Source organism: Triticum urartu, chromosome 7A (genome assembly GCF_056163025.1).
Source record: "Triticum urartu cultivar PI428250 chromosome 7A, HENAU_Tu73, whole genome shotgun sequence".
Taxonomy (NCBI): Eukaryota; Viridiplantae; Streptophyta; class Magnoliopsida; order Poales; family Poaceae; genus Triticum; species Triticum urartu.
The window spans coordinates 25691472-25715085 of record NC_141879.1 but is presented as its reverse complement, the minus strand read 5'-3'; the positions used below and the strand labels follow the sequence as shown (position 1 = coordinate 25715085).

The following is a 23614-nucleotide window of genomic DNA, read 5'->3' as shown; positions in this document are numbered from 1 at the left end:
CTCCGGCAGGACGCCGGAAAAGGCCCCAAGATGGGATCTCACAGGTACAGAAGGTTGCGGCGGTGGAATTAGGTTTTCGTGGATGCTTCTGTTGGTTTGGGGGTACGTAGGTATATATAGAAGGAAGAAGTACATCGGTAGAGCAACGTGGGCCCCACGAGGGTGGAGGGCGCACCTAGGGGGGTAGGCGCGCCCCCCTACCTCGTGCCCTCCTGGTTGCTTTCTTGACGTAGGGTCCAAGTCCCCTGGATCATGTTTGTTCCAAAAATAATGTTCCCGAAGGTTTCATTCCGTTTGGACTCCGTTTGATATTCTGCGAAACACTGAAATAGGCAAAAACAGCAATTCTGGGCTAGGCCTTCGTTTAATAGGTTAGTCCCAAAAATAATATAAAAGTGTAAAATAAAACTCATTAACATCCAAAACAGAATATAATATAGCATGAAGCAATCAAAAATTATAGATACGTTGGAGACGTATCACACCCCTGCCCTGACGTGGCCGCCCTCTGCCCCCGGCCTCGCCGTCGCTGCCCTCTGCCGTGCCTCGTCGTCGCCGCCCAGTGAGCCCTCCCTTCCCCCGCGCCGCCGCCCCTTCTTGTCTGCTTGCCGCTCGCTGCCGCCACCGCCCCGGCCTGCTCTGCTTTGCCGCGTGCCGCCCCGGCCTGCTCTGCTTTGTCGCGCACCGCCACCGCCGCCCCGGCCTGCTCTCTGGTGCTTTTTTTCATACACTTTTTTGTTCATTGATGTATGTATGTTGTATGTATATGTATATATATGCGGATGTATGTATGATCCATGGATATGTATGCATTGACGTATGATTTTTTTTGTTCATAGAATTTTTGTTGTCAATTTATGTATATGTTCATATATATATATGTGCATATTTAGAAAAAATTGTGTTGCAAAAGTTACATTTAAGGTTAGTTGATTTAGTGCATTTTAGGTTATTAGTTGTACTGTTAGTGCATTTAGGATAGTAGATTCTAGGTTAGTGGATCGGAGAGGAAAAAGTAAAATAATGAAAAGGAAGAAAAGAGGAAGAAGGAAGAAGGAAGAAGAAGAAAAGGAAGGAGAGGAAAAAGGAAAATAAGAAGAGGAAGAAGGAGAAGAAGAAGGAGAAGAAGAGGACAGGAAGAAGTGGAGAAATAAATAAGAGGAGGAAAAAAGAAGAAGAAAATATATTATTCTATTTTTTCTTCTTCTCCTCTATTCCTTTCTTCTTCTCCTCTTTTTTTCTTCTTTTTTTTCTTCGATCTTCTCCTCTATTCCTTTCTTCTTCTCCTCTTTTTTTCTTCTTCTTCCTCTTCTTATTTTTTATTGGGTATGTCGTTGTCGATATACCCCCTCCCCGATAATTTCGACATGAGGGGGAGGGGGGTCGATAAATAATAGAACTAGTTAAGCTAATTTATTTTATTTCTAGTAAGTGCTTAGTAGTTGAACTAGTTGATTTAATAAAACTAGTTTATTTTACTATAGAAGTAGCTTATTTTTAGTAAGTACTACTTTATTTTATTTATAGTAATTAAGTACTTAGTAGTTGAACTAGTTGATTTAATAAAACTACTTTATTTTACTATAGAAGTAGTTTATTTTTAGTAAGTACTACTTTATTTTATTTATAGTAAGTGCTTAGTAGTTGAACTAGTTGATTTAATAAAACTACTTTATTTTACTATAGAAGTAGTTTATTTTTAATAAGTACTAGTTTATTTTATTTATAGTAAGTGCTTAGTAGTTGAACTAGTTGATTTAATAAATTTTACTATAGAAGTAGTTTATTTTTAGCAAGAAAACTAATAGAACTAGTTTATTTTTTAGTTCAAGCAATTATTCCCGCATCGACGTCGACGATGCCTATCCCGCATCCTCGCCGTCAACTCAGCGGAGGAGGCCTGCTTCATCAGAGGGGCCATGTCCGGGACTGGGCTCCGCCGGGCTGGTATTGGGAGGTGCTACCTTCCGGGGGGCGTAGGTTGGTGAGGAGCCAGCCCGTCGTTGACCCGATCCTTGTTTGGTGGCGGTCGCATGGGCCAGTGACGATGCCGAGGCTTCCGGACACCGCGGAGGTGGTACATCACCGTGTCAGCTAGGAGGACGAGCACGTTCGTCGCTACGTGGTTGCGTTGGAGGGCAGGTTCGACAATACCTGGCAGGTTCTTCAAGGATCTCACTGGAGTGATCTTGTGATGGTTCCTTCTCTTTGGGTGTCCACCGACCGCACCGATACCCGTCAGGCGCTACGGTTCTAGCTGTATTAGCGATACTATATGTATGATAGTATTCGAGGTGTATTAGTGATAATATTCGACGATGTATGGACGCAAGAGATGATGTAGTTTTGCTTATAATTGAATGCATGCTAATTGGAATACTACTTTATTTTACGATTTGGTTTTGCTTATTGAATGCTCAGAGTGGAACTTTGAATGCTAAAATTGGAGAGCACTATGCAAGCGTATGCATTTGATTAGTTGATAGCTTATAGGGTTTTTGTTTTTGCAGAAATCTAGGAGCCCCCTCCATCATCCCCGCTGCCGTCCCCATCACCGACCCCCCTCCGACCTCGAGGTGAGACCAGCCAAATCTCCATGTCAATATGAGTCCTATAGGATATTTTGAAATGTTTTTGCTCATATTTTCAACCACTGAAATGTAATGGCCATCAAGTTTGAATGCGCATATGATGTAGATAAAAACATGTATATTTCCATTCCGGCGAATTTTAGGCTCTCGATATGTCCTTTTTTAGAAAGATAATTAAACGATATTTCGGGTTGACTTTAAGTCTGTCGAGTCTCCACCATATATGAGAGGACGAAGAATCCCGACTGTTGTCGTGGGGGTAGCTTCTCCTTCGTTCCCGTGTGCTAGACAATTTGGTGTAATGCACTCGGGAACGAAAGGAGGAGCTACTATCACCGACGGTCGCAAATGTCAGAGAGGAATCAGTGAGGGAGAGTCTCCACCATATATATATATGAGAGGACGAAGAATCCCAACTGTTGTCGTGGCGGTAGCTTCTCCTTCATTCCCGTGTGCTAGACAATTTGGTGTAATGCACTCGGGAATGAAAGGAGGAGCTACGCCATCACCGACGGTCGAATATGTACACCACGTGAGCTGGGAGTTTTCAAGAAAAGACTCGACAGACCGATAGTCAGCCCGTGATGAATAATAATGATCTAATTTAGGTTTTTAGTACATATATTTAATTGTACAAGTTTAATATTTGAATTATGAACATAGGAAATGTCATACTCGGACGACGAAAGTCTCCCGGGGGAGTGCTACTGGTGCCACGACAACCGAGGTCTGTGCGACAGGCCTCACCTAGACGAAGATCGGCGCTTCAGCATTAAGCTTGAGGAGATCTTCAATATTAAAACGGTACGCAACGACGACAAGTGTTTTTTTCATAATTAAGCATGACTTCAACTATTTCAACGTGTAATTTTCATCTTTTACAATTCGAATAGCTTATCCCATGCCATGCAAGACGCTATGTCTTGGAGAGGATGGGTTTTGAAGACCATGAAAGGATGGAAACACAGAAAATTCACCTAAGGACCCATCATGGTATGGATTTCGAAGTAAAAATGTATAATTCTGAGAGCGTAACCCATTTTGGTTGCAAAAAATAGGAAGCACTTTGCAAGATTTATGGTTTTCATGATGATATACTTGTCACCATGGATCTTGATGATCCTAAAATCGAGCAAGACAATATGGACATTTGGGTCCTTGTTGATACGCCTCCAATTCTACCGCTATGTGAGTTTCTCAAACATAGTTATTAACTAATTTATATTGTTTATTTCAAAATAGTTGACAGCTTATTTCCATTGACAGCTTATTCTCATTCTTCAAAGAATGTGCGGAAGATGGTAGACAAAACCCACTACACGGATGGCTCCGAATTAACTTATCAGGAGAAAAATCATCTGATTGCATTTTGTACTGATATTGAGAATTACAATATCTACAATCAAACTCCTCAACATTATGGTCAATACGTGCCACTAGTGCACATGTTGAACTACGGTAACTACCATGGAGATACCCTGGTAAGATTTTTTTACTATTACGACATCCGTGCATCTTTTGCGTACTTCTAAAACTAGTACATCATTGCTAACTATGAAGTTATTACTATGTTTTTCAACAGAGAATCCCGATGGATTGCGTGCCTCATTTGATGTATCAAAATGGTAGCCTTGATGTTTTGAACATACATCCAGGTCATCCTACGAATCTGAACTGTCCATACCGGATTTCTAAAAGAAGTGGAGACATGCCAATCAAAAAATGGAAAAAATGTATGGACAGTCGTAAGGAAGTTCTTGGAAGCAAAAGGAAGCGAAGCGCAAGAATTGGAGACAGGATGATCTCCATTCTCCATAATGGAGAGTCAGGGTCTATATTGTTTTATGCTATTTTACCTTAAAAAGGGTATTTAGGTCCTACCTAATACTGATGATCATGTGCTAAGAACAATTAAGTAGGGTTGGTTCGATGACTATGAGGATAATGATCGTATGACTTGTTATTAATAACGAGTAGAAGTTGTATGATGATGATTAGTAGGACTTGTTATTATGATGATGCATGATGCGAGCACGAAGAGTTATTATATATCAGTGGGTGAAATGAACATGGATTGGATTGAAGTGAAGGCAACATGCATGTGGTGCATGTCGAAAGTAGTACAATCCAAACTTGATCAAGTTAGGATTAGTATTACTTTGGACATGAACCACATGTTGCCTTCACATCAATCTAAGCCATGTTTAGGCATAGCAGTAGCGTTGGTAAACCAAGCACGGAGATAAGAGAGGACAATTCTCTATGTTAGCTAGCTAACAAACTAAATTAACCCCCAGAACCCCTAAACCACCCCCTTTAAAAAAAAACTCAACTCCTGCCAGCTGCTGACACGTGGATGTCTTTTGGTCCCGGTTGGTGCCACCAACCGGGACCAAAGGCCCTCTTGCCTGGTCTTGCCGGAGCGGCCACGTGGAGGCCCATCTGTTCCAGTTCGTGTAAGAACCGGGACTAAAGGCCTAGGGCATTAGTAACTACCTTTTAGTCTTGGTTTCAGAACCAGGACAGATGGGCCTTACGAACCGGGACAAATGGCCCTTTTTCTACAAGTGGTGGTACGTACGTACAGGCGACCATGGCCGGCAGCAGCCGCGGAAGAGCGCCGGTCGACCACTCACCGCGGGCGCTGCCCACCGCTCTCAGCGCTACTAGGTCTGCACGTTCACCCTTGATTACCCCACCTTCTTTGTTGCTCGAGTCTTTGTCCAACTCCGTTTGGTACTTCTGATTTCATCTCAAGTTTATCTAGTTAATTATGATGGATTTTCCAAACTGAGATCCAGTACAAGGCTAGACGATGAACTCAACGTTGTTCAACTCTGATGTGGCTTGTCGTAGGCATTAAAAATCATGAAGCTTGATTATTTTCTCAATAAATCTAATTGGTCCTTCTTGTTTGCCTCACACAGCATTTCTGTATGAATTCTTTCTTCTGCTCTACTAACCTTAAATTTTTCACATTGAAAGAAAAGTCGCTGTTGCTGCTGGCAGGCCATCCGCTTCAGGCTCTCCCTCACCTCCTTTGCATGAACACCGTGATTGGACAGACCTCCTCGACGTCATGCTTCACCAAGTGATTGTTCTCCTGAGTTCATTCCATGACTTCCTCGCCTTCGCTGGCACCTGCAAATCTTGGCGCTCCACGGGCTCTTCTTTTCCATCTATATATACATCCACCTTTCCCCCGCCCCACCTCAAACCTGATGCCCGTTATGCTCGTCGACCGCGGCGCAGTGCCACGCGCATCCTTTTGTCGCAATGCAAATGGGAGCTTGTTGATCCTTCTAGGACAGCTTTGTCCCCTCGATGTTTGGCCCCGCGAAATGCTCAGCGGGTGTTAGGTTCCTCATACGGGTATCTTATATTCCCCATACCCGTACCCGCCCCGCAAAATGATCATGCGGGGATGAGCGGCAAAAAGTTCAGCGCGCTATTTAGGTTCCTCATACGGGTATGTTATATTCTTTGATCAGACACACTGCCTACTTGTCAATGCGTACACTGGCACTAAAACGAAATCTCCCAAACTCCAACGTGGCAACAAATTTGAGAACTACTATTATGGGATTCTTACGGCTCCACTCAATTCGTCCAACTCGTGTCTTCTCTCCTTTGTTCGAACACCTCTATGGTCCAGTGGAAGTCTGGAACACACTCATGGGTTGAGCAGCCAATTGCTTCTTGTGGTGCTTGCATCCTTCAGATCGTGTTCTTCAAAGGTCAGATGTTTGCCATCGGTTTTCTTCAGAGGATCCACATTATGCAATTTTTGCCTCAACTTGCCATGCATGAAGTAGCAGTTGTGAGGGGAGGGGACATGGTTACTGGCCACCATTTCAAGCCATGGTTGGTGGTATGTGGCGAGAGGCTTCTCCTGGTTGACCTATTGGTAGTCTCTGACGAACTATATGGCATCCAAGCGAAGTTTCGAGTCTTTCACCTTGACATGTCAACGGAACCAGCCAAGTGGGTGGAGATAGAGAAGTTGGAGAATTGGACACTCTTTATTACCTTTGATAGGAGGAACCCTACATTTTCTTGCATGAGCCCCGAGAGGTGGGGAGGAAAGAGCAACTGCATTTATGTTGCGAGACCTATTGAAGGTTTGGATGAACCTTGGACTGCGATCGAGCTTGGTCAACCAGTGCCGAGCAGAACCAGAGCCATTTCATCCAGTCTAATGAGACCGCCGGGGGATGATGGCCATTACAGTCAACTGGAGAACCTATGGGTGCTCCGGGGCTCTGTTTATGATTTTGGACAGTGAGCCATTATTGTTGAGAAATGATATTATCACACATATTATCACACACTTCATATAACGTGTATGCACCCGTCGTCCAACATTGCTTTGAGATTCCTGCTACATTTTGTTGTTTGGGCAAAGTTTGTCTTATTTCAGAGTATTACGTAATGTTTTATCAGCACTGCTATACACACGATGTCCTCTGGCCGATTTATGCACGATGTTATTAATCAAGCTGTTGGTGTTAGGAAGCAGCATCCACAACCTCATCCGATCCGATAATGCATCGTGCAGAAATCGGTCATGCACGTGGTGCACAAAGTAGTTTCGATGTTTTGATTAATTTCTTTCTTGTTTCAAAATGTATCATAATGCTTTGTTGTGTGCCGGCAAATCCACTTTGAAAAAAAGGTGGCACTTCCCATTACTGTTGCCAATCTTGGTGTTTCATGACCTGGCACCAATGGATTTGATACAATATTGTAATCTATGGTTTAAAAAACTCATCCTCGAATTTATGATACATCTTAAAGTTGGGCCAGTTTCTGCATCACAGTTGTTTTAGATTTGTCTAGATACGGATGCATCTAGCGTACTAAGCAGGAGGCAGTTACATGCAAGATGAACCAAGAGAACAGGTGAAACCTTACCAGGGTGGAGGGAGAGAGAGCCTGCCTTGGAGACAACGGCGATGCGGCGGGCGGTGCTTCTCATGAGTCCTTCTCCGGTGGTGTCGCCGCGGCGGTTTCCTCTTCCATGCTGCAAAATTAGACTGACTCTGAAGAGTCCGAGCATGTTCTGGACCCAACTATGATTCAGCAAAACTGCAATATGTCAAAGAAGATTTACGACAACAGCAGATGTATGCAGGCGAATCTGATGCTTTCTGGCAACAAAGTCAATTGGTGTGCAAGCAAAGCTGATTACTAAGTACATCTTTCTGTGCTTTACACTTCTCTTACAACAAAGTAAAATTTGGCAAGTGCTAATGCTACATGGCATCTCCTGTTTCTTATCCAACTTGCAAAAATCCATGCTCTGTGCTGCAAGGGGAAATTTTCGTCAGAGCTTGTAGTCTTGTAGAGCAGCAAGCCATAGTTGCACGCGATGATCACTCGCCATCTGAGTAGAATATGCTCGGATACACCCAGAGGGGTTGCAGATTGGGGCACCAGCTTCTATTGTATTCCATCATAGGACTGCCAGTTGGATCTTCCTCATCGCACACCCCATGCACAATAAAAGAGCGAAGGCCCGCATAGTACAGCGACTTGCTTCTTCCTCCCCAACGTTCTGGGCTCAAGCAAGAAAATGGCCGGCTCCTCACATCACCCCCAACAAATAGTGACCAATTGTCCAGCTGCTTTACCTCCACCCATTTTGCAGGTTTGGTTGACATGTCAAGGTGGTGTATTACAAATACTGTCCGGCCTGAAACATATGTGCTAAAACAGAAAACCATCATAAGCATGTCACCACAGACCACCAGCCAAGGTTTCTCATATGAGCTTGGGGTCAGGTCGCTGACAAACTCAGCTGTTATCTTCTGCAGACCAAGTTGGGGCGACAGCTGCAAAGTGTATATCTCATAGCAATCATCCATTGCGATGAACTGACCATTGAATTCCACAATTTGTTCTATCCATGCATGAGAAAGTTGGAGTTCAGACCAAAAGTCACTTCTGACCGGCCAGTCAAACAAAGATGTTGTAGTGCTGACAAGGAGGTGTGAGTTGGATGATCCAAGGGGAGCTGTCAGGGTGCCACTGAAGTAGATCTCCCTCTCAAATTCGCCGTTGAATGGGAGACGTGGAGGTGAAACCTTCGCACCGCTGAATACATCAACAACAAGACAATGTCCACCACGACAAAAAATTAGTTGACCATAGGAAGTGCCAGCAAAATGCATCTCCTGATAAATTTCTCGAGGAATCTGGCAGCGAAGGGGGACTATCTTGTTGGTCGGATCAATGACTTTGCATGTGTGCAGGTCTTGACGACCATTGTTAGAAGAAAGGTTGGCAGCTTGAACACTGGCATTCAGTTGGACGAGGAGAGGCGGGAATTTGGAGCAGAAGGTATATTTGGATGGGTATGAGCAGAATGCAGCACGCCAAGAGCGGCATGTTGCAGCAAAGGCAAGAATGTCACCGAAGGATCGTGACAAAGCAAGAACGGTGTGAAGTGGGTCATCTGGGAGGTCTGCCCAACAACGGAGCATGGACGGAGCAGGTTGTGTGGACACAGAGGCGGCACGCAGTTTGCTAGGGCTTTGCATTATGGCAAACTCTCTGCAAAACATAACAAGTTGAAGGGCAACGAATTAGAAAGACAAGGCAATGACGAAATGAAAACTGAAAACATAGATAGCCTGTTAGAAGTTAGAACCATGGATAAACATGTGTTGTTCTTTGGGTCTAATGTATGCCCTGTATCAAGACTTGTTATGCACATGTAAAAATATGTGTAATTTTAATGGTTGGTTTTGGGTGGATTCTTCCTTATATTATGGGATTCATTAGGAAAGCCCCCGATTTCATTAGGGAAAACTGTTGAAACTACAAAAGAGAAGCAAAAACAAAAACTTCCAAAAAAAGTGTAAAACACCAAGGGACCATGACTGACCATGGGGTAACGGTCCTTGCTCACAGAGAAAACATATCAGCATCCAACTCATCGGTAGGATTTCACGTTCAAGAATTGATACAATAACAAGAAAAAAAAACATTAATTTCCACTGAAAAAACATATCAGGAAACCATCACCTGAAAGGCTAAAACTCCGTCGCAAGACACCTATGCATCTTCAGACCATGAGATTATAAATGTGACAGTAATGCAAATATGCAACTGCCCGGTACACCGACATATTAATGTATTCTATCTTCCCACTCCATCTAAAGATCGTTCTGTGGTACGCGAAACACACTAATTTTTCCTCAAAACACCGGCCCAAATCAAATTCCGGTCTTCTATAAGTATCAATCAGAGTTTTTTTCTTGATTGGGTATGCGAGATACACAAATTTCTTCTTCTCTGAAAACCACTGTTACTAATCAGAGTTTTGGTACTAAACTGTACACACCTACTGTATATTTTGCCCCAAAATCTTGTGACCCTGGTAACGATAATCAGAGTTCTGTGCTAAGCGATAGGGCTGGATTTAGAGGCAGAAACCAAGATGAACTCAGAATTCAGGGGAAATGAAACTAGGGCTTAGGCCAGAGAGGGAGGCGGGAGGAGGGAGGGGAGAGAGCGCAGGCCTTACAGGGGGGAGGAGGTAGAGGTCGGCCATGACGGCGCTACGGCTGGCTGACGAACGCCGGCGTCTTCTCCGGCGGCAGGTGGTGGCTCCGGCAGACCTCGCCTTCCCTTACGCTTTCACACTGGTCTCTGCTTCTGGTGCTGCTGCTTCCAGAAGCTCTCGTGTCGTCTCCTCTAGCTTATCTGGGTGTGGGCTAACCCTGGGTCGTGCTTGGGCAGCCCATGCTAACGAGTTGAAGTCCTAGACGTTGGCCCACACTTAAAGTCTCCTTCATGTCTCAAAAAAAAAAACTTAAAAAACGAAGACTTAATGGTCTCCCTACATTCAAATTAATTCTAATTTATGTTTTTCCTAAATGTAACCTTTAAAGTTTGACCAAGTTTTATTTATCCGGGTTACTTTGATTCTAGTTTTCTTTTAGTGCTTCTCTCTTTTTCTCTTTTTTTTCTTTTTGTCCTTTTTTCTATTTTCTTTCTTTAAAAAAAATCTTTGTAACACATGAATATTTTTTATGAGGCACATGAACACTTGTAGTTTTTGATATTCTTTTGCATAAACTTTATCAAAATTTCCATTGTTTGACTTGAAACCAAATTTGTTTGCTTTTTTTTCAAGCACGGAGAGACTACAACACTGCTCTTAAAAAACAGAGCTTACACAAGTACTCCCTCCGTTCCAAAATAAGAGACTCAACTTTGTATTAATTTTAGTACAAAGTTCAGTCGCTTATTTTTGAGACGGAGGGAGTAGTATACTTGGAATTGGATTTTTTTTTCTTCGCACTTTATATTTGGTCTCCATGTAGCAATCATGGGACAGGCTATACATCAGTCGATTGAAAACCAATTTATGGTCAGTAAAATTTTTTTCCTGTTGCTCTATTGCATGTGAATTAATCTCACTAGTTTCACAAAAAAAAAAATTAATCTCGCTCGAGGTGATTGACATGGGGAATATATCCGGTGCACCCGCACTTGTGGTGCTACCGGTGCAGCTCCGGTGCACCAGATATTTTACCGATTGACGTGCCGATGGCTGCACTGTTTGCCGCCCCGGATTGAGGTGTCCAGGGCTGCACTGTTGCATGTGATTGATGTGTATCTCATGCAAGCATGGTCCATCACAAATTATGCATGTGATTGGTACCCCAGCGGCCCAGCCTACTCATCGTTGTTTATCCTACAACAGCCCGTTGATGAATAAAACAAAAATAAAGGAAAACAACAAATGAAAATTTTCAAGTGGAGAAAGAATTAGTTAATACACAAAATGATGAAAAACCATAGCACACAATTTACACAAAAACCGTGCTTTTGTACAATATGCAAGAATAAGCATATAGGAGTTGAATTTACGCAAAATCCCTAAGAAGAAATTGGTATTACCCTTTTAAGAAAAAATAAAATAAAATAAAACAAGTATTAAAAAAATTTGCACACAAGTTTTGAAAAAACAAACATATAATAGTGAAAGTTTCAGAAAACAATCTTTTCTAAGAAGTAAAGGGTTAGTGCCACTTGTACTACCATTAGAAAAGAAAATGAAATGAAATGAAAACTAAAAGTAAAACAAAATAAAAAATAAAGTTTTTCCAAGGAAGAATGAATTAGTGGAGTTTGTATTACCCTATCAAAAGAAAAAAAAACAAGATAATGAAGTTTTCTAAGAAGTAATGAACCTTTAAGAAGAACAAAAAACTTTCAAAACTTGCACACAACTTTACACTAAAATTGCACATTTCGGAATATGCAAGAATAAGCATATAATAGTGCACTTTTCACATTCTACGATAATATACGCACATATTATTAGTACCTGCATGTATACTTAAACACACAAAAATTAAAAAATATCTTCTAAGAAGGAATGAATTAGTGATATTAGTATTACCCACTATGAAGAAATAAAGTGAAAACAATAAAAATAACAAAATGTGCACATAATTTAAACAAAAATTATGCTTTTTTATAATATGAAAGCATAGACACGTAATAGTGAAATTTTGCAAAAGAAGATGTTACTAAGAAGTAATGAATTAGTGGTATTGGTATTACCCTTACAGAAGAAATAAATTATATAAAAAACTAAAAAAAATACTTATTTACATTCCATAAATATAAAATAAAAATAAAGAAATAATAAAGAAAGCAAAAAACAAAAGCAAAAAAAAGCATAAAAACAGAAACAACAAAGGGGAAGAGAGGAAGGCTATGTCTCACAGTAATGGGCTTTGGCCCATTAACAAACTGACTGACGGAAATATGAGGTCAGTCAAAAAAACAGCCCAAAACAACGCACAGACCATCCCAGAAAAAATAGATACACAAATCTTAAAGCAGAAATGAACAGCTCAAAAATCAACTGACCCAAAATTAATTTTCAGGCGACTTGCATATAACTAAACTGAGCAATTTTTGGGATTCCTAAAGCTGTAGGCGACTAGGAACAAAGCTTGAGGGATGAAAACTGCAGCTTTAATACTGCAACATAATTCTCGTTGGACTAATTTTTTTTGTACAAAAAACAAATTCTATCGTCCCAAGATCATTCGTGAGGAAAAACATTTTTTCTCCATCGGGAGCTCTGCCGACGCCATATGTTCATGTAGGCTATTCTCTGAACATAAGATGAAACTGAAGATACAGGACACAGGAGGAAGAGCTGTCAATCAACAACACAAGAGCGTACGCATCTGATGTTCTCAGGAGTATATTTGGTGCTCTTCACCTTCCTATATTACGACCAAGCAAAATCTGGTGCGAACTTGAATTTCATCCATTTAGCAATCAGAGAAAATATTCCCGATGAATATACTCCGCCCAAGCATCTGATTAGATACATATGTGCTCTCAGGAGTGCATTTTTCTACTACAAGTACGCGGCCATTTCGATGCACGCAATCTGAAACCAAAGCGTGCACCTGAAGAAGAATCCCTTTCTCATACACTGCCTAATGGGATCCCTTGATTAATTCACAAGGCCCCACTATTCCTCTTGAGGCAAAGCTACACCTGAAACTTGTGAGTTCCAGCAAATAGTTAAACAGCACACCTAATAACTGATAAAAGGAACACACACCTCTTTCTAAGGTCTAAGCACTTCCGTGCATGCTGAACTAAGCGGCTAGAAACCTACCTATTCCAGCACAAATAAGCAAAACGTGGTACTTTTCTTAATGCAAAACGTATTACATATTCGTCTATTGTAATGTAAAGATTAAACAGAAAACGGAATGGCAAACTAACTGAAAAATCTTGAGTAAAAGTCTCCCACAGTGTTCTGAAAACAGAAGGATGGAACTAACAGCAAAAATCTTTGGCCCTCCTTCCACCATGAAAATCACCCATCCAAAGCTGTAGACGTCTTTAATGTTTTTCAGAAGAAGATTGTAGAGCAGCAAGCCGTAGTTGCACACTGACGATCACTAGCCATCGGAACTGAACATGCTCGGATACACCCAGAAGGCCTGCACCTTCTTGTACCTCTTCCTCCCATAGAAAAGATTGGGGTCATTGGAAGGATCCCACACAGCCTCTGCATCGTCACCCAACCCATGTATGGTCAAAGGCTGAAAGTTATGGGCGTAGTATAGCCGGTTACTCCACCCTCCCCATTGTTCCGGGCTCGAGCAAGAAAACGACGGGCTCCTGAAATCACGCCCTACAAAGAGTGCCCAGTTGTCCAGCTTCTTCACCTCCACCCATTTTGCAGGTCTGGTCGACATATCAAGACGGTATGGTTTATATAGGACTGGTGCTTTAGATGACATCAAGCTCTCGTAATGGCCAACGATGAGAAGCATGTCACCACATACTACTAGCCATCGGCTTTGTGGGCATTTGGCCATGCCGTCGAAAAACCTGCTGGTTGTTATCTGCTCCAGACCAAGCTGGGGGGCCAACTTCAGAATGTGGATCCTCCAATGGCAATCCAGTGCGATGAACTGACCGGTGAATTCCACAATCTGATCTATGCGTGAATAGGGAAGGTTGAGTTGAGACCAAGAGTCACTTCCAATGGGCCAATCAAACAGGGAGTGATGGGTGCTGACAAGTAGATGGCAGTTTGGTGATGCAGGGCGCGCTGTCAGAGTGCCATAGTAGTAGAAGTCAAAGTCGCAACTCAATGGAAGAGATGGAGGTGAAAATTCGACACCAGTGAACACATCAACAATAAATAAATTCCCTTTGAGGCAGCAGATGAGATGCCCATAGGAAGAGCCAACAAACCACATGTTCTCAAAAGTCTTTCGAGGAATCTGGCAGCAATGGGATATGTTCTGCTTGGCTAGATCGATGAGCTTACAATTGCGTAGCTCATGGCGACCATTGCTAGAAGGGAGATGGCGAGATAGGTCAAGGAGATTGGGTTGGACAAGGAGAGGCGGGAGTACCGTGCATAAGGTTGATTTGGATGGGTATGACAAGAAAGCAACACGCCAAGAACGACATGTGCTAACGAACACAAATAGGTCGACATATGATCGCAACAGAGGAACGATGGAATGCAACAGGTCAACTGGAATGTCAGTCCAACCTTGGAGCCCCGACACACCAGAGGGAGTAGAAACAAAGGGGCCAGACAATTTGCTCGAGCTTTGCATCGTGGTAAACTCTCTACAAAACACAATATATGAAAGGTTAGAGATAATATGAGTTGATAAATAAATGACAGGCTAGAAACAAAACGAGTTGACTAAATGGGAATTGTAGGTAGCATGCTAGTAGAATGGATAAGCACATTTAAATATTCTTCATATCTTGTATATGACTCACACAGTAACATGTAAGAAAATTTTGCTAAACACTTGCACGGACAAAGAATTTGATTCAGTTGATTCTGCAGTGTTATATGAAGACAAGATGAACTGATTTCTACATGATAATGAGACTCATCAATATATAGAAGATGATAATAACAGTGCCGCAAGTTACTACCTTTTTTTCTGCTTGGTGCATAGACCGAACAGAACAACTGCCATTCTAGCCCTGTCGATAACCGACACGGGGATATGCTGAAATTCTTCTAGTGTAGTTGAACGACTTAGGCAGTTCTAAACTTCTAATCCCCCTGTCCACTTGCAGACTCGAGATAATTTCTGCACGGACGACTCAGACTATATCATGTATATGACTTACTTGTTACATGTAAAACATTGTTACACTTGGCATCTTACTAGTTACATGTACAAACATTGTTAAAACACTTGGACAGACGAGGAATTTGATTCTCGGCAGAGTTATATCAGGAAATAGAAAATGAACTTCCATTGCAAATGCTCCACTGAAGTTAAAACGTGTTCATGACAGTGAGACCATCTATCTGTATCTTAAGATGATGATACTAAAATGGTGCCACGAATATAGAACAGGTGCAGTCCTAGCTCTGTTGATGCCCAATACAGGTGGCGGTGCGGATACGCGGGCTAAAATTCTTACAGAGACTTAGGCAGTTGTAATCCTCTTGTCCAGTTTGCAAATCACCCAAACCAGTTTCTCCTCAGAACCACCAAATCTGGTGATTTATATAGGGTTCTGATACTTGGGAGGAAGAGGAACCACGACGCACCTACAGTACAGGCTACAGCGATAGGCACAGGAGAGATTGAAGAAAACTGGGGTTCCACTCATGAGATGAGGGAGAGAGGGAGAAGGGAGGGGGCGGAACAAACCAGACCTTGTAGAGCAGGATGGGATGCAGGCGGTCGGAGATGACAAGGCGGTGGAAGTCTGGTGCCGGCGGCGTCTTCTCCGGCGGTGTCGCCGCGCTATCTCTCTCTCCGACCTGGCCCGATATGGGCTTCTTTTTTTCTCTTTTTCCTTTTATTATCAGCCCCATATGGGATTCTTCTCGCCACTGAACTTTTTGTGTTCGGCCCGGCTGAAAAAACAGAGCATAGCAGAACAGCGGCCCCTGCTGACTCCTTTCCTAGTAAACGTGGTAACACCCATAAAAAATATCCTAAATGCTAAAAAGTGCATGGATGCTGGTTGTCACGTTCGAGCACACACCCTTGAGAACCGTCGGATCGCGTCCGCGCCTGCGCGGTCGAGGCCAGGTTTTTTCCTGTTGGGATGGACGTTTCGTGGCTTCACCAGGACAACTGTTCACCTGGCAGGGCCCACCACTACCCCCACGTCCTACCGTTGGCGCAGATTTCGAAACTGCTAGGCACCGCTATTCCACGGTTCTCTCCGCTCTCTATTCCCCAACCCAATCCTCTCCCTCCTCGTCGCCATTCTCGCAAGTTCGACCGCCCCCCTCCCCTCCCCCCCCCCCTGACGGTTGCCGGAGAGCGGAGGACGTGCGCGGTGGCGGTATGCGTTGTGGCTGTGTTTGAGCGGCAGAGCTGCGCGAGGGCGCGGTGGTGCGCACGAGCCCCGCAGAATAAGGCGGAACGGGGCCAATCTCGGCACCGAAGGGCAAAAGGGGCGCGCGGTGAAGGTCGCCGGCGGCGCTACGTGTTCGGCGGCCGAGTCGTTCTTCTGGAATCCCGAGGTAAGCACCAGATGGACCCATCACCACCGTTTTTTCTGCTCCCGCGGTATGGATCTAGGTACTCGATGTTGCGGGGGGATTGGGATTCATGCGAGCAGGGAGATGGATGTAATCACGCGTTTATAGATGGTAGTGGTTTGCTTCACGTTTCACGGCAGGGACGAATCGCGGTTCCTCGTGGTGGGGATTCATGCCGTGGGGATGTCCTGAGGATATTGGTGGTTGGTGGTGTGTTGTTAGATTTGTTTGGTCTGAGATGGGGATGGACAGGTATGGGGATTTGCTTGGCAGTTCATGTGTATGTTTTTGGGATTTTTTGTGGAGTTGCTTCGATATTGTGTAGGAGTTGCCTGATTGAAGCTGGATGAGTTGGTGAATTAGAGCTGTATTTTGTACTAGTCGTAGGGGGCGTCCACCGTGTTGCTTCGATATTGTGTGGGAGTAGCCTGATCAACGTTGATTGAGTTGCCGAAACTTAGAACTGTCTGATCAGTTTCAGGGTGTTCGCCGATTTTTTTTGCTTTGACATTGTGTGGGAGTTGCTTGATTGATTCTGGATGAGTTGCCGAAACGAAGAGCTGTCTGATCTACGAGTAGTAGGGCGTTTCGCTGAGTTGCTTCGATTTTTTTGTGAAGGAGTTGCCTTAGCAATGTCGGTGTTTGAAACAGAAATTGCCTGGACTTGTTTTTTTTCATAGTTGCTAGTACCATGTAGATTTTTGAGGTTATTTTTCTTAATAACTTGCCAGAAATCAGTATACAAGTTGCGCGTGACTACGAACCACAGTTGCCTTTCATCAGGAGTTGTGTGTGTTCGTTTCATGCATTGCTATAATGGTTCATCAGCAAGCTCTAGGAAATGCCTTTTTTTCATGTTTTGCTAGCAACCTATAGTGTTACAAGTAGTAAAGTTCTTTTTTTCTGTAACCTGAAAATATCGTACTATGTGTTTGCAGTGTCGAAAATGTCCGAGGCAAGGAACAAAAGTGATGGTCAGGATTTACAAGCAAACCCAGATGGTGTACGAGAAACAGAGGTAAGAGCTTGAGTGTGGCACGGGGTGGCGGTGGTGCTGTTGCCATGTTTGAGTTTTTTCTGCTTTTTTCAATGCGAAACAGATGAACTCATTTTCCCCCAATGCAGGCACACTCATCAGAGCAACAGAACCCAACAAAGATTGGCTACAAGCGTAGGCGCACTAAAGAAATAATTTGACGTGGGAAGCGCCCGTCAGACATAGCTAGCAACGCCAGTGCACAAGATGATGATTTAGAAGGCAAGGATGTCACACAAGAGGAGGAATCGAAGCCAAAACGCTAGAGAACAGGCGGAAATGAGGTATTTACGCATCATGATTTGTCATTTCCAGACTACATTTTTAAGGCTGTATGATTTATGTGTTCTTTTCGAAGTTGAGTGATGATTGTGCCAATTTTGAGTAATGAGTGTATGTTTTTTTGGACTAGCTGTTTAATCATCGTGTGTAAGCAAGGCCACTAGCACTATTGAGCATGTTGAAGTTATAAGAAAAAATTATACTCTTCTGGATGGGACGAAACAATTTTGATACTTGCTAATTTTTGTCACACAGAGATTAGACTTAGCCCATATTTCTTGCTTGTAGGGTCGTAGGAATAGGGCATCACCAGCAAGGTTGTTCAAGCAAAGATCTAGTGCAATGTCAGAAGGATGAGGTAATTCGAATAGAGTTTGGAGGTCTGTTGCATATTGCAACATGTAGCATGCCAGGAGACTTGAGTCAGTGGGTTATGAAGCATTACGACCCTGAAATTTCCCAACTTGTCATCCCAGAGAGGGGCAAGATTCCAGTAGATGCAGCAAGTGTTCACAGGATATGGGGTCTGCCAAACAGGGGGAGGAAGGTTTGCTATGAGAATAGAGCAGATTACACATCCAAAATGTACACAATCTTCAAGATCAATACCAAAGGCTCACCAACACAAACATCTTGGTGCAAAATGATTAAGGAAATGGATGGTGCAGCAGATAACAATTTCTTGCGTGCTTGGTTGGCGGTCGCCTTCTCCTGTTTCCTTGCTCCTACCACAAGTTTGAACATATCCCCACGGTGTTTTCCTGCTGTGATGCATGTGGATGCGATAACAAAGACCAATGTATGCCAGTTTGTAGTTGATCAATTAAAATTGGCATTCGCGGGAGCAGGTGATAAAAACGCAGTCTGCTATTGCGTCATGCATTTACACTAGTAGAAAACCGGCCTTTTGTCCCGGTTCATAAGGGCCTTTAGTCCCGGTTCCCGAACCGGGACTAAAGGGTCGTTACTAATACCCTCACCCTTTAGTCCCGGTTCAAACCAGAACCGGGACAGATGGGCCTCCACGTGGCCTGTGCGCCGAGCCCAGGCAGGAGGGCCTTTGGTCCCGGTTGGTGGCACCAACCGGGACCAATAGACCTCCACGCGTCAGCATTTCTGTGGCTGGGGTTTTTGGTTTTTTTTAAAGGGGGGGGGTTGGGGGTTTTGGGGGGTTAATTTAGGTATTTCATATATTGTGTTAGATAGCTAATTAATAGAGAGAAGTGTCTTCTCTTATGTCCGTGCTTGGTCGACGCTACGTACTATACATACGTATAGAGAGGACTAGGCACGCTAACTAGGTAGTAAGCAAACGAAGGAAACAGAAGATCGTCATGAACATATATGCATACAGAGAGAAGTGATATCGACCACCTCTCCTTCTCCGAGAGATTGGTCGAACAACAAGTTCTCGTATATCTATCGTCCGACACTACCGGCTACATATATACAATAATTATCTTTTACAAATATAATCTCCTACATTATGGACGCATGGTCCACATAGTATTCTCCGTCTTCAGCGATCACGTGGTCAAGAAAGAATGCCGCCAATTCCTCTTGAATTGCTCGCATGCGATCTGGTTCTAGGAGTTCATCCTGCTGCCGAAACATCTAATTTGAAGAAGGGGTCAATACATATATATATGAATGAATGAAACTCAACACAAATGATGGTAATAAAAAAAAATTGTGAATATTATTTCTTACGCACTTCATATTGTTTGTCAGAGTAGCCCCGCTCACAGGTCGTGTGGCGGATGGACTCGCAAACGTAGTATCCACAGAAATCATTCCCTTGCTCCTGCCACAACCACTTTACAAGAAATAGAGGTCAATCAAACAGATAAGCAAGAATGCCAAATGGTATTGATGAAACTAGTGCTTGAATCAATAGCTAGGAGACGCGCGGAACATGGTACTATAGTACTTACTTTCGGGTATCTAAATTGCAGCTACTTCGGCAGTCCCGAGGATTTTGTGGTGAATTTTCTCCAAACCCTGCCAGACAAAAGAAAACAATTACTTGATATCAGGAAATGAACAAATTTGCTGATATGGTGGATAATGATCGATTTAACTTACTTCTCGAGGATTGCAGTCATGTCCGCATACTCCTGGGGATCTTTTCGTCTCGAGTCCAAGACAGTTACTACTCCCTGCTCAAGCCTAATCTCCAGGAGAATATAGTGGAAACTGCACACGCATGCATAACTCATCAATTACATTACTATAACCTGGACTAATATATAAGGGAAACCGAATATGCACAAGACAGCACTCACTTGAAGTTGTAAGGAAAGAGTATTATATCTTTGTGTTCATTTATTTGGAATGATCGTAGCAAGCTGGCCTCGGTTTGTGCGGCATGATGTTTAACCTGAACTGCATCTATGAGATTTGTGTTAACGAACCCAATATCACCGATTTGTCTTTTCTTCAATTCGGCGATCTTCAATCTGCATAATATAGTGAGGATAATTATAAATACATGCAATGAAAGAGCTGAGCTATATAGAGAGACTTAATGACAGAAGTAGTAGTACTTATAGACAGTAGCAGGTGACCGTTGCTTTATCGAGGGCCAATTGATTGAAAAACTGTAGGATAGGAAGTACGTCTAGAGGGGGGGTGATTAGACTACTTGACCAAATAAAAACTTAACCTTTTCCCAATTTTAGTTCTTGGCAGATTTTAGCAACTTTAGAACAAGTCAAGCAATCATCACACAATTCAAGCAAGCATGCAAAGAGTATATAGGCAGCGGAAAGTAAAGCATGCAACTTGCAAGAATGTAAAGGGAAGGGTTTGGAGAATTCAAACGCAATTGGAGACACGGATGTTTTTCCCGTGGTTCGGATAGGTGGTGCTATCCTACATCCATGTTGATGGAGACCTCAACCCACGAAGGGTAACGGTTGCGCGAGTCCACGGAGGGCTCCACCCACGAAGGGTCCACGAAGAAGCAACCTTGTCTATCCCACCATGGCCATCACCCACGAAGGACTTGCCTCACTAGCGGTAGATTAATCAAAATAAGCAAACAACACACGCAAAACAGAATCTGTCAAAAACAGAACAGTCTGCAGTAATCTATAACTAACGCAAACTTTTGGAACTCCAAAAAATGAGTCAAAATAGGACGACCTAGAAAATTTTCTTATTGATCAGAAGCAATTGGAATCAGTATTTAATCACGTTCTGGTGATTTTTAACAATTGTTTTCGTAAACAGAAAGTTTCTGGAAATTACAACAAGATCAAATAACTATCATCCAAGAAGATCCTATAGGTTTAACTTGGCACAAACACTAATTAAAACATAAAAACACATCTAACCAGAGGCTAGAACAAAGATTTATTCCTATGCAGAAGCAAAAGAAATAAATACTAAAAATAAAATTGGGTTGCCTCCCAACAAGCGCTATCGTTTAACGCCCCTAGCTAGGCATAAAAGCAAGGATAGATCTAGGTATTGCCATCTTTGGTAGGCAATCCGTAAGTGGCTCTCATGATAGATTCATATGGTAATTTTATTTTCTTCCTAGGGAAGTGTTCCATGCCTTTCTTTAATGGAAATTGGAATCTAATATTCCCTTCCTTCATATCAATAATTGCACCAATCGCTCTAAGGAAAAGTCTACCAAGAATAATAGGACATGAAGGATTGCAATCTATATAAAGAACGATAAAATCTACGGGCACATAGTTCCTATTTGAAACAATAATAACATCATTAATTATTCCCATAGGTTTCTTAATAGTGGAGTCCGCAAGGTGCAAATTTATAGAGCAATCATCAAAATCACGGAAATCTAGCAAATCGCACAAAGTTTTGGGAATAATGGAAACACTAGCACCCAAATCACATAAAGCATAGAATTCATGATCCTTAATCTTAATTTTAATAGTTGGTTCCCACTCATCATAAAGTTTTCTAGGAATAGAAACTTCCAACTCAAGATTTTCTTCATAAGATTGCATCAAGGCATCAACGATATGTTTAGTGAACGCTTTATTTTGACTATAAGCATGAGGAGAATTTAGCATGGATTTCAACAAGGAAATACAATCAATCAAAGAGCAATTTTCATAATTAAATTCCTTGAAATCCAAAATAGTGGGTTTATTAACATCTAGGGTTTTGATTTCTTCAATCCCACTTTCATCAAATTTAGCATCAAGATCTAAAAACTCTGAATTTTTGGGATGCCTACTAGGTAATGGTGGATCATATTCAGTCCCATCATTATCAAGATTCATATTGCAAAACAAAGATTTAATAGGGGACACATCAATAACTTTTAGATCTTCATCTTTATTTTCATAGAAATTGGAAGAACACGCTTTTATAAAGCAATCTTTCTTAGCACGCATCCTAGCGTTCTTTCTTTTCACTCATCAATGGAGATTCTCATGGCTTTGAGAGACTCATTGATATCATGCTTAGGAGGAATAGATCTAAGCTTTAAAGAATCAACATCAAGAGAAATTCTATCAACATTCCTAGCCAATTCATCAACTTTAACAATTTCTCTTCAAGCAAAGCATTGAAATTCTTTTGCGAATTCATAAACTCTTTAACACTAGTCTCAAATTCAGAGGGCATCTTTCCATAAGAGTTGTTCTAGGAATTTCCATAATTATTGGAGAAATTACTAGGATAAGGCCTAGGATTAAAGTTTCCTCTATACGCGTTGTTACCAAAATTATTCCTACCAACAAAATTCACATCCATAAATTCATTATTATTCTCAATCAAAGTAGACAAGGGCATATCATTAGGATCAGAAGTAACACTCTTACTAGCAAATAATTTCATAAGTTCATCCATCTTTCCACTCAAAACATTAATTTCTTTTATCGCATGCGTTTTTTTATTAGTAGATCTTTCAGTGTGCCATCTATATCTGTACCTACTAATAAAAGAAATAGGTATTCTTATTCCATCATGCTATTTTATAGAAAACTCCCTGATTTTTCTGACATTAAACCCGCACTAGATATCAAATGTTTTTTAAAATACTCATATCTTCTAAACCATAACTCCAAATTTAACATTTTATATATGTATTTTGATTAGAAAAATATGTAGAATCTAAATATGATGTTAGTTTACCTGTTAACAATTTTAAAAAATACGATCTAGGGACCAATACCTATGACATGTATGACAAGAAATAATGATGAAATATTGATGCAAGTACCTGCGTCCACAGAAGACCATACAAAAATGTTATTTTCCAGAAAAAAAATCTCTATTTATGCTTAAAAATTCTCTATCTTTTTAACAACTCTTCATGCATTTAAAAAAATTGCATGTGAAAAAAGTGTTCCAGAGTTACCATAAGTTAGTGATGCTTAAACTGAAAACCGCCCTTGATGCACACATGTCTTCGTAGTGTGCTAATGTGTCATCGTCTGTTTTTGTTGTTTTCCTTTACCGGCCCATAACAATACCCCATTTCACACATACATGAATCAATGCATGATCACTTGCCCATTTCTTTCTACGGATTAAATCTATATGCAGGCCGTGTTGATATAGAATACCTGTGGAATCTTGAACTGTGTTTTTGTAGGCTAAGACCATCTTTGTTTGGGCCGTAGCTACAAATTCTCAGATTATAGACCATTTTTTGGTAAATTAAGAGCGTGTGGT

General features: G+C 42.0%; 2 protein-coding genes and 1 pseudogene across 2 annotated transcripts; 1 reads left to right on the top strand and 2 right to left on the bottom strand.

Annotated features, from left to right (window-relative positions):
* Nucleotides 1-5184: 5184 nt before the first annotated feature.
* On the top strand, nucleotides 5185-6876 carry LOC147957212 (uncharacterized; annotated as a pseudogene).
* Nucleotides 6877-7730: 854 nt separating this feature from the next.
* LOC147957211 (putative F-box protein At5g55150) lies at nucleotides 7731-10343 on the bottom strand. The gene is made up of 2 exons (XM_087534752.1): nucleotides 10123-10343; nucleotides 7731-9146 (listed from the first exon to the last, which is right to left on the bottom strand). The coding sequence occupies exon 2, from the start codon at nucleotides 9131-9133 to the stop codon at nucleotides 7967-7969; it is 1167 nt and encodes a 388-aa protein (XP_087390878.1). The 5' UTR covers nucleotides 9134-9146; nucleotides 10123-10343; the 3' UTR covers nucleotides 7731-7966.
* A 3200-nt stretch (nucleotides 10344-13543) lies between these two features.
* On the bottom strand, nucleotides 13544-14725 carry LOC147957210 (putative F-box protein At3g25750). The gene has a single exon (XM_087534753.1). It carries the CDS (start codon nucleotides 14720-14722, stop codon nucleotides 13544-13546), a length of 1179 nt encoding a protein of 392 aa, XP_087390879.1. The 5' UTR covers nucleotides 14723-14725.
* Nucleotides 14726-23614: the final 8889 nt, after the last annotated feature.

Excerpts from the sequence above, each read along its gene's own strand:
- LOC147957211 (XM_087534752.1), bottom strand. The coding sequence starts at position 9,133 with ATGCAAAGCCCTAGCAAACTGCGTGCCGCCTCTGTGTCCACACAACCT.
- LOC147957210 (XM_087534753.1), bottom strand. The coding sequence starts at position 14,722 with ATGCAAAGCTCGAGCAAATTGTCTGGCCCCTTTGTTTCTACTCCCTCT.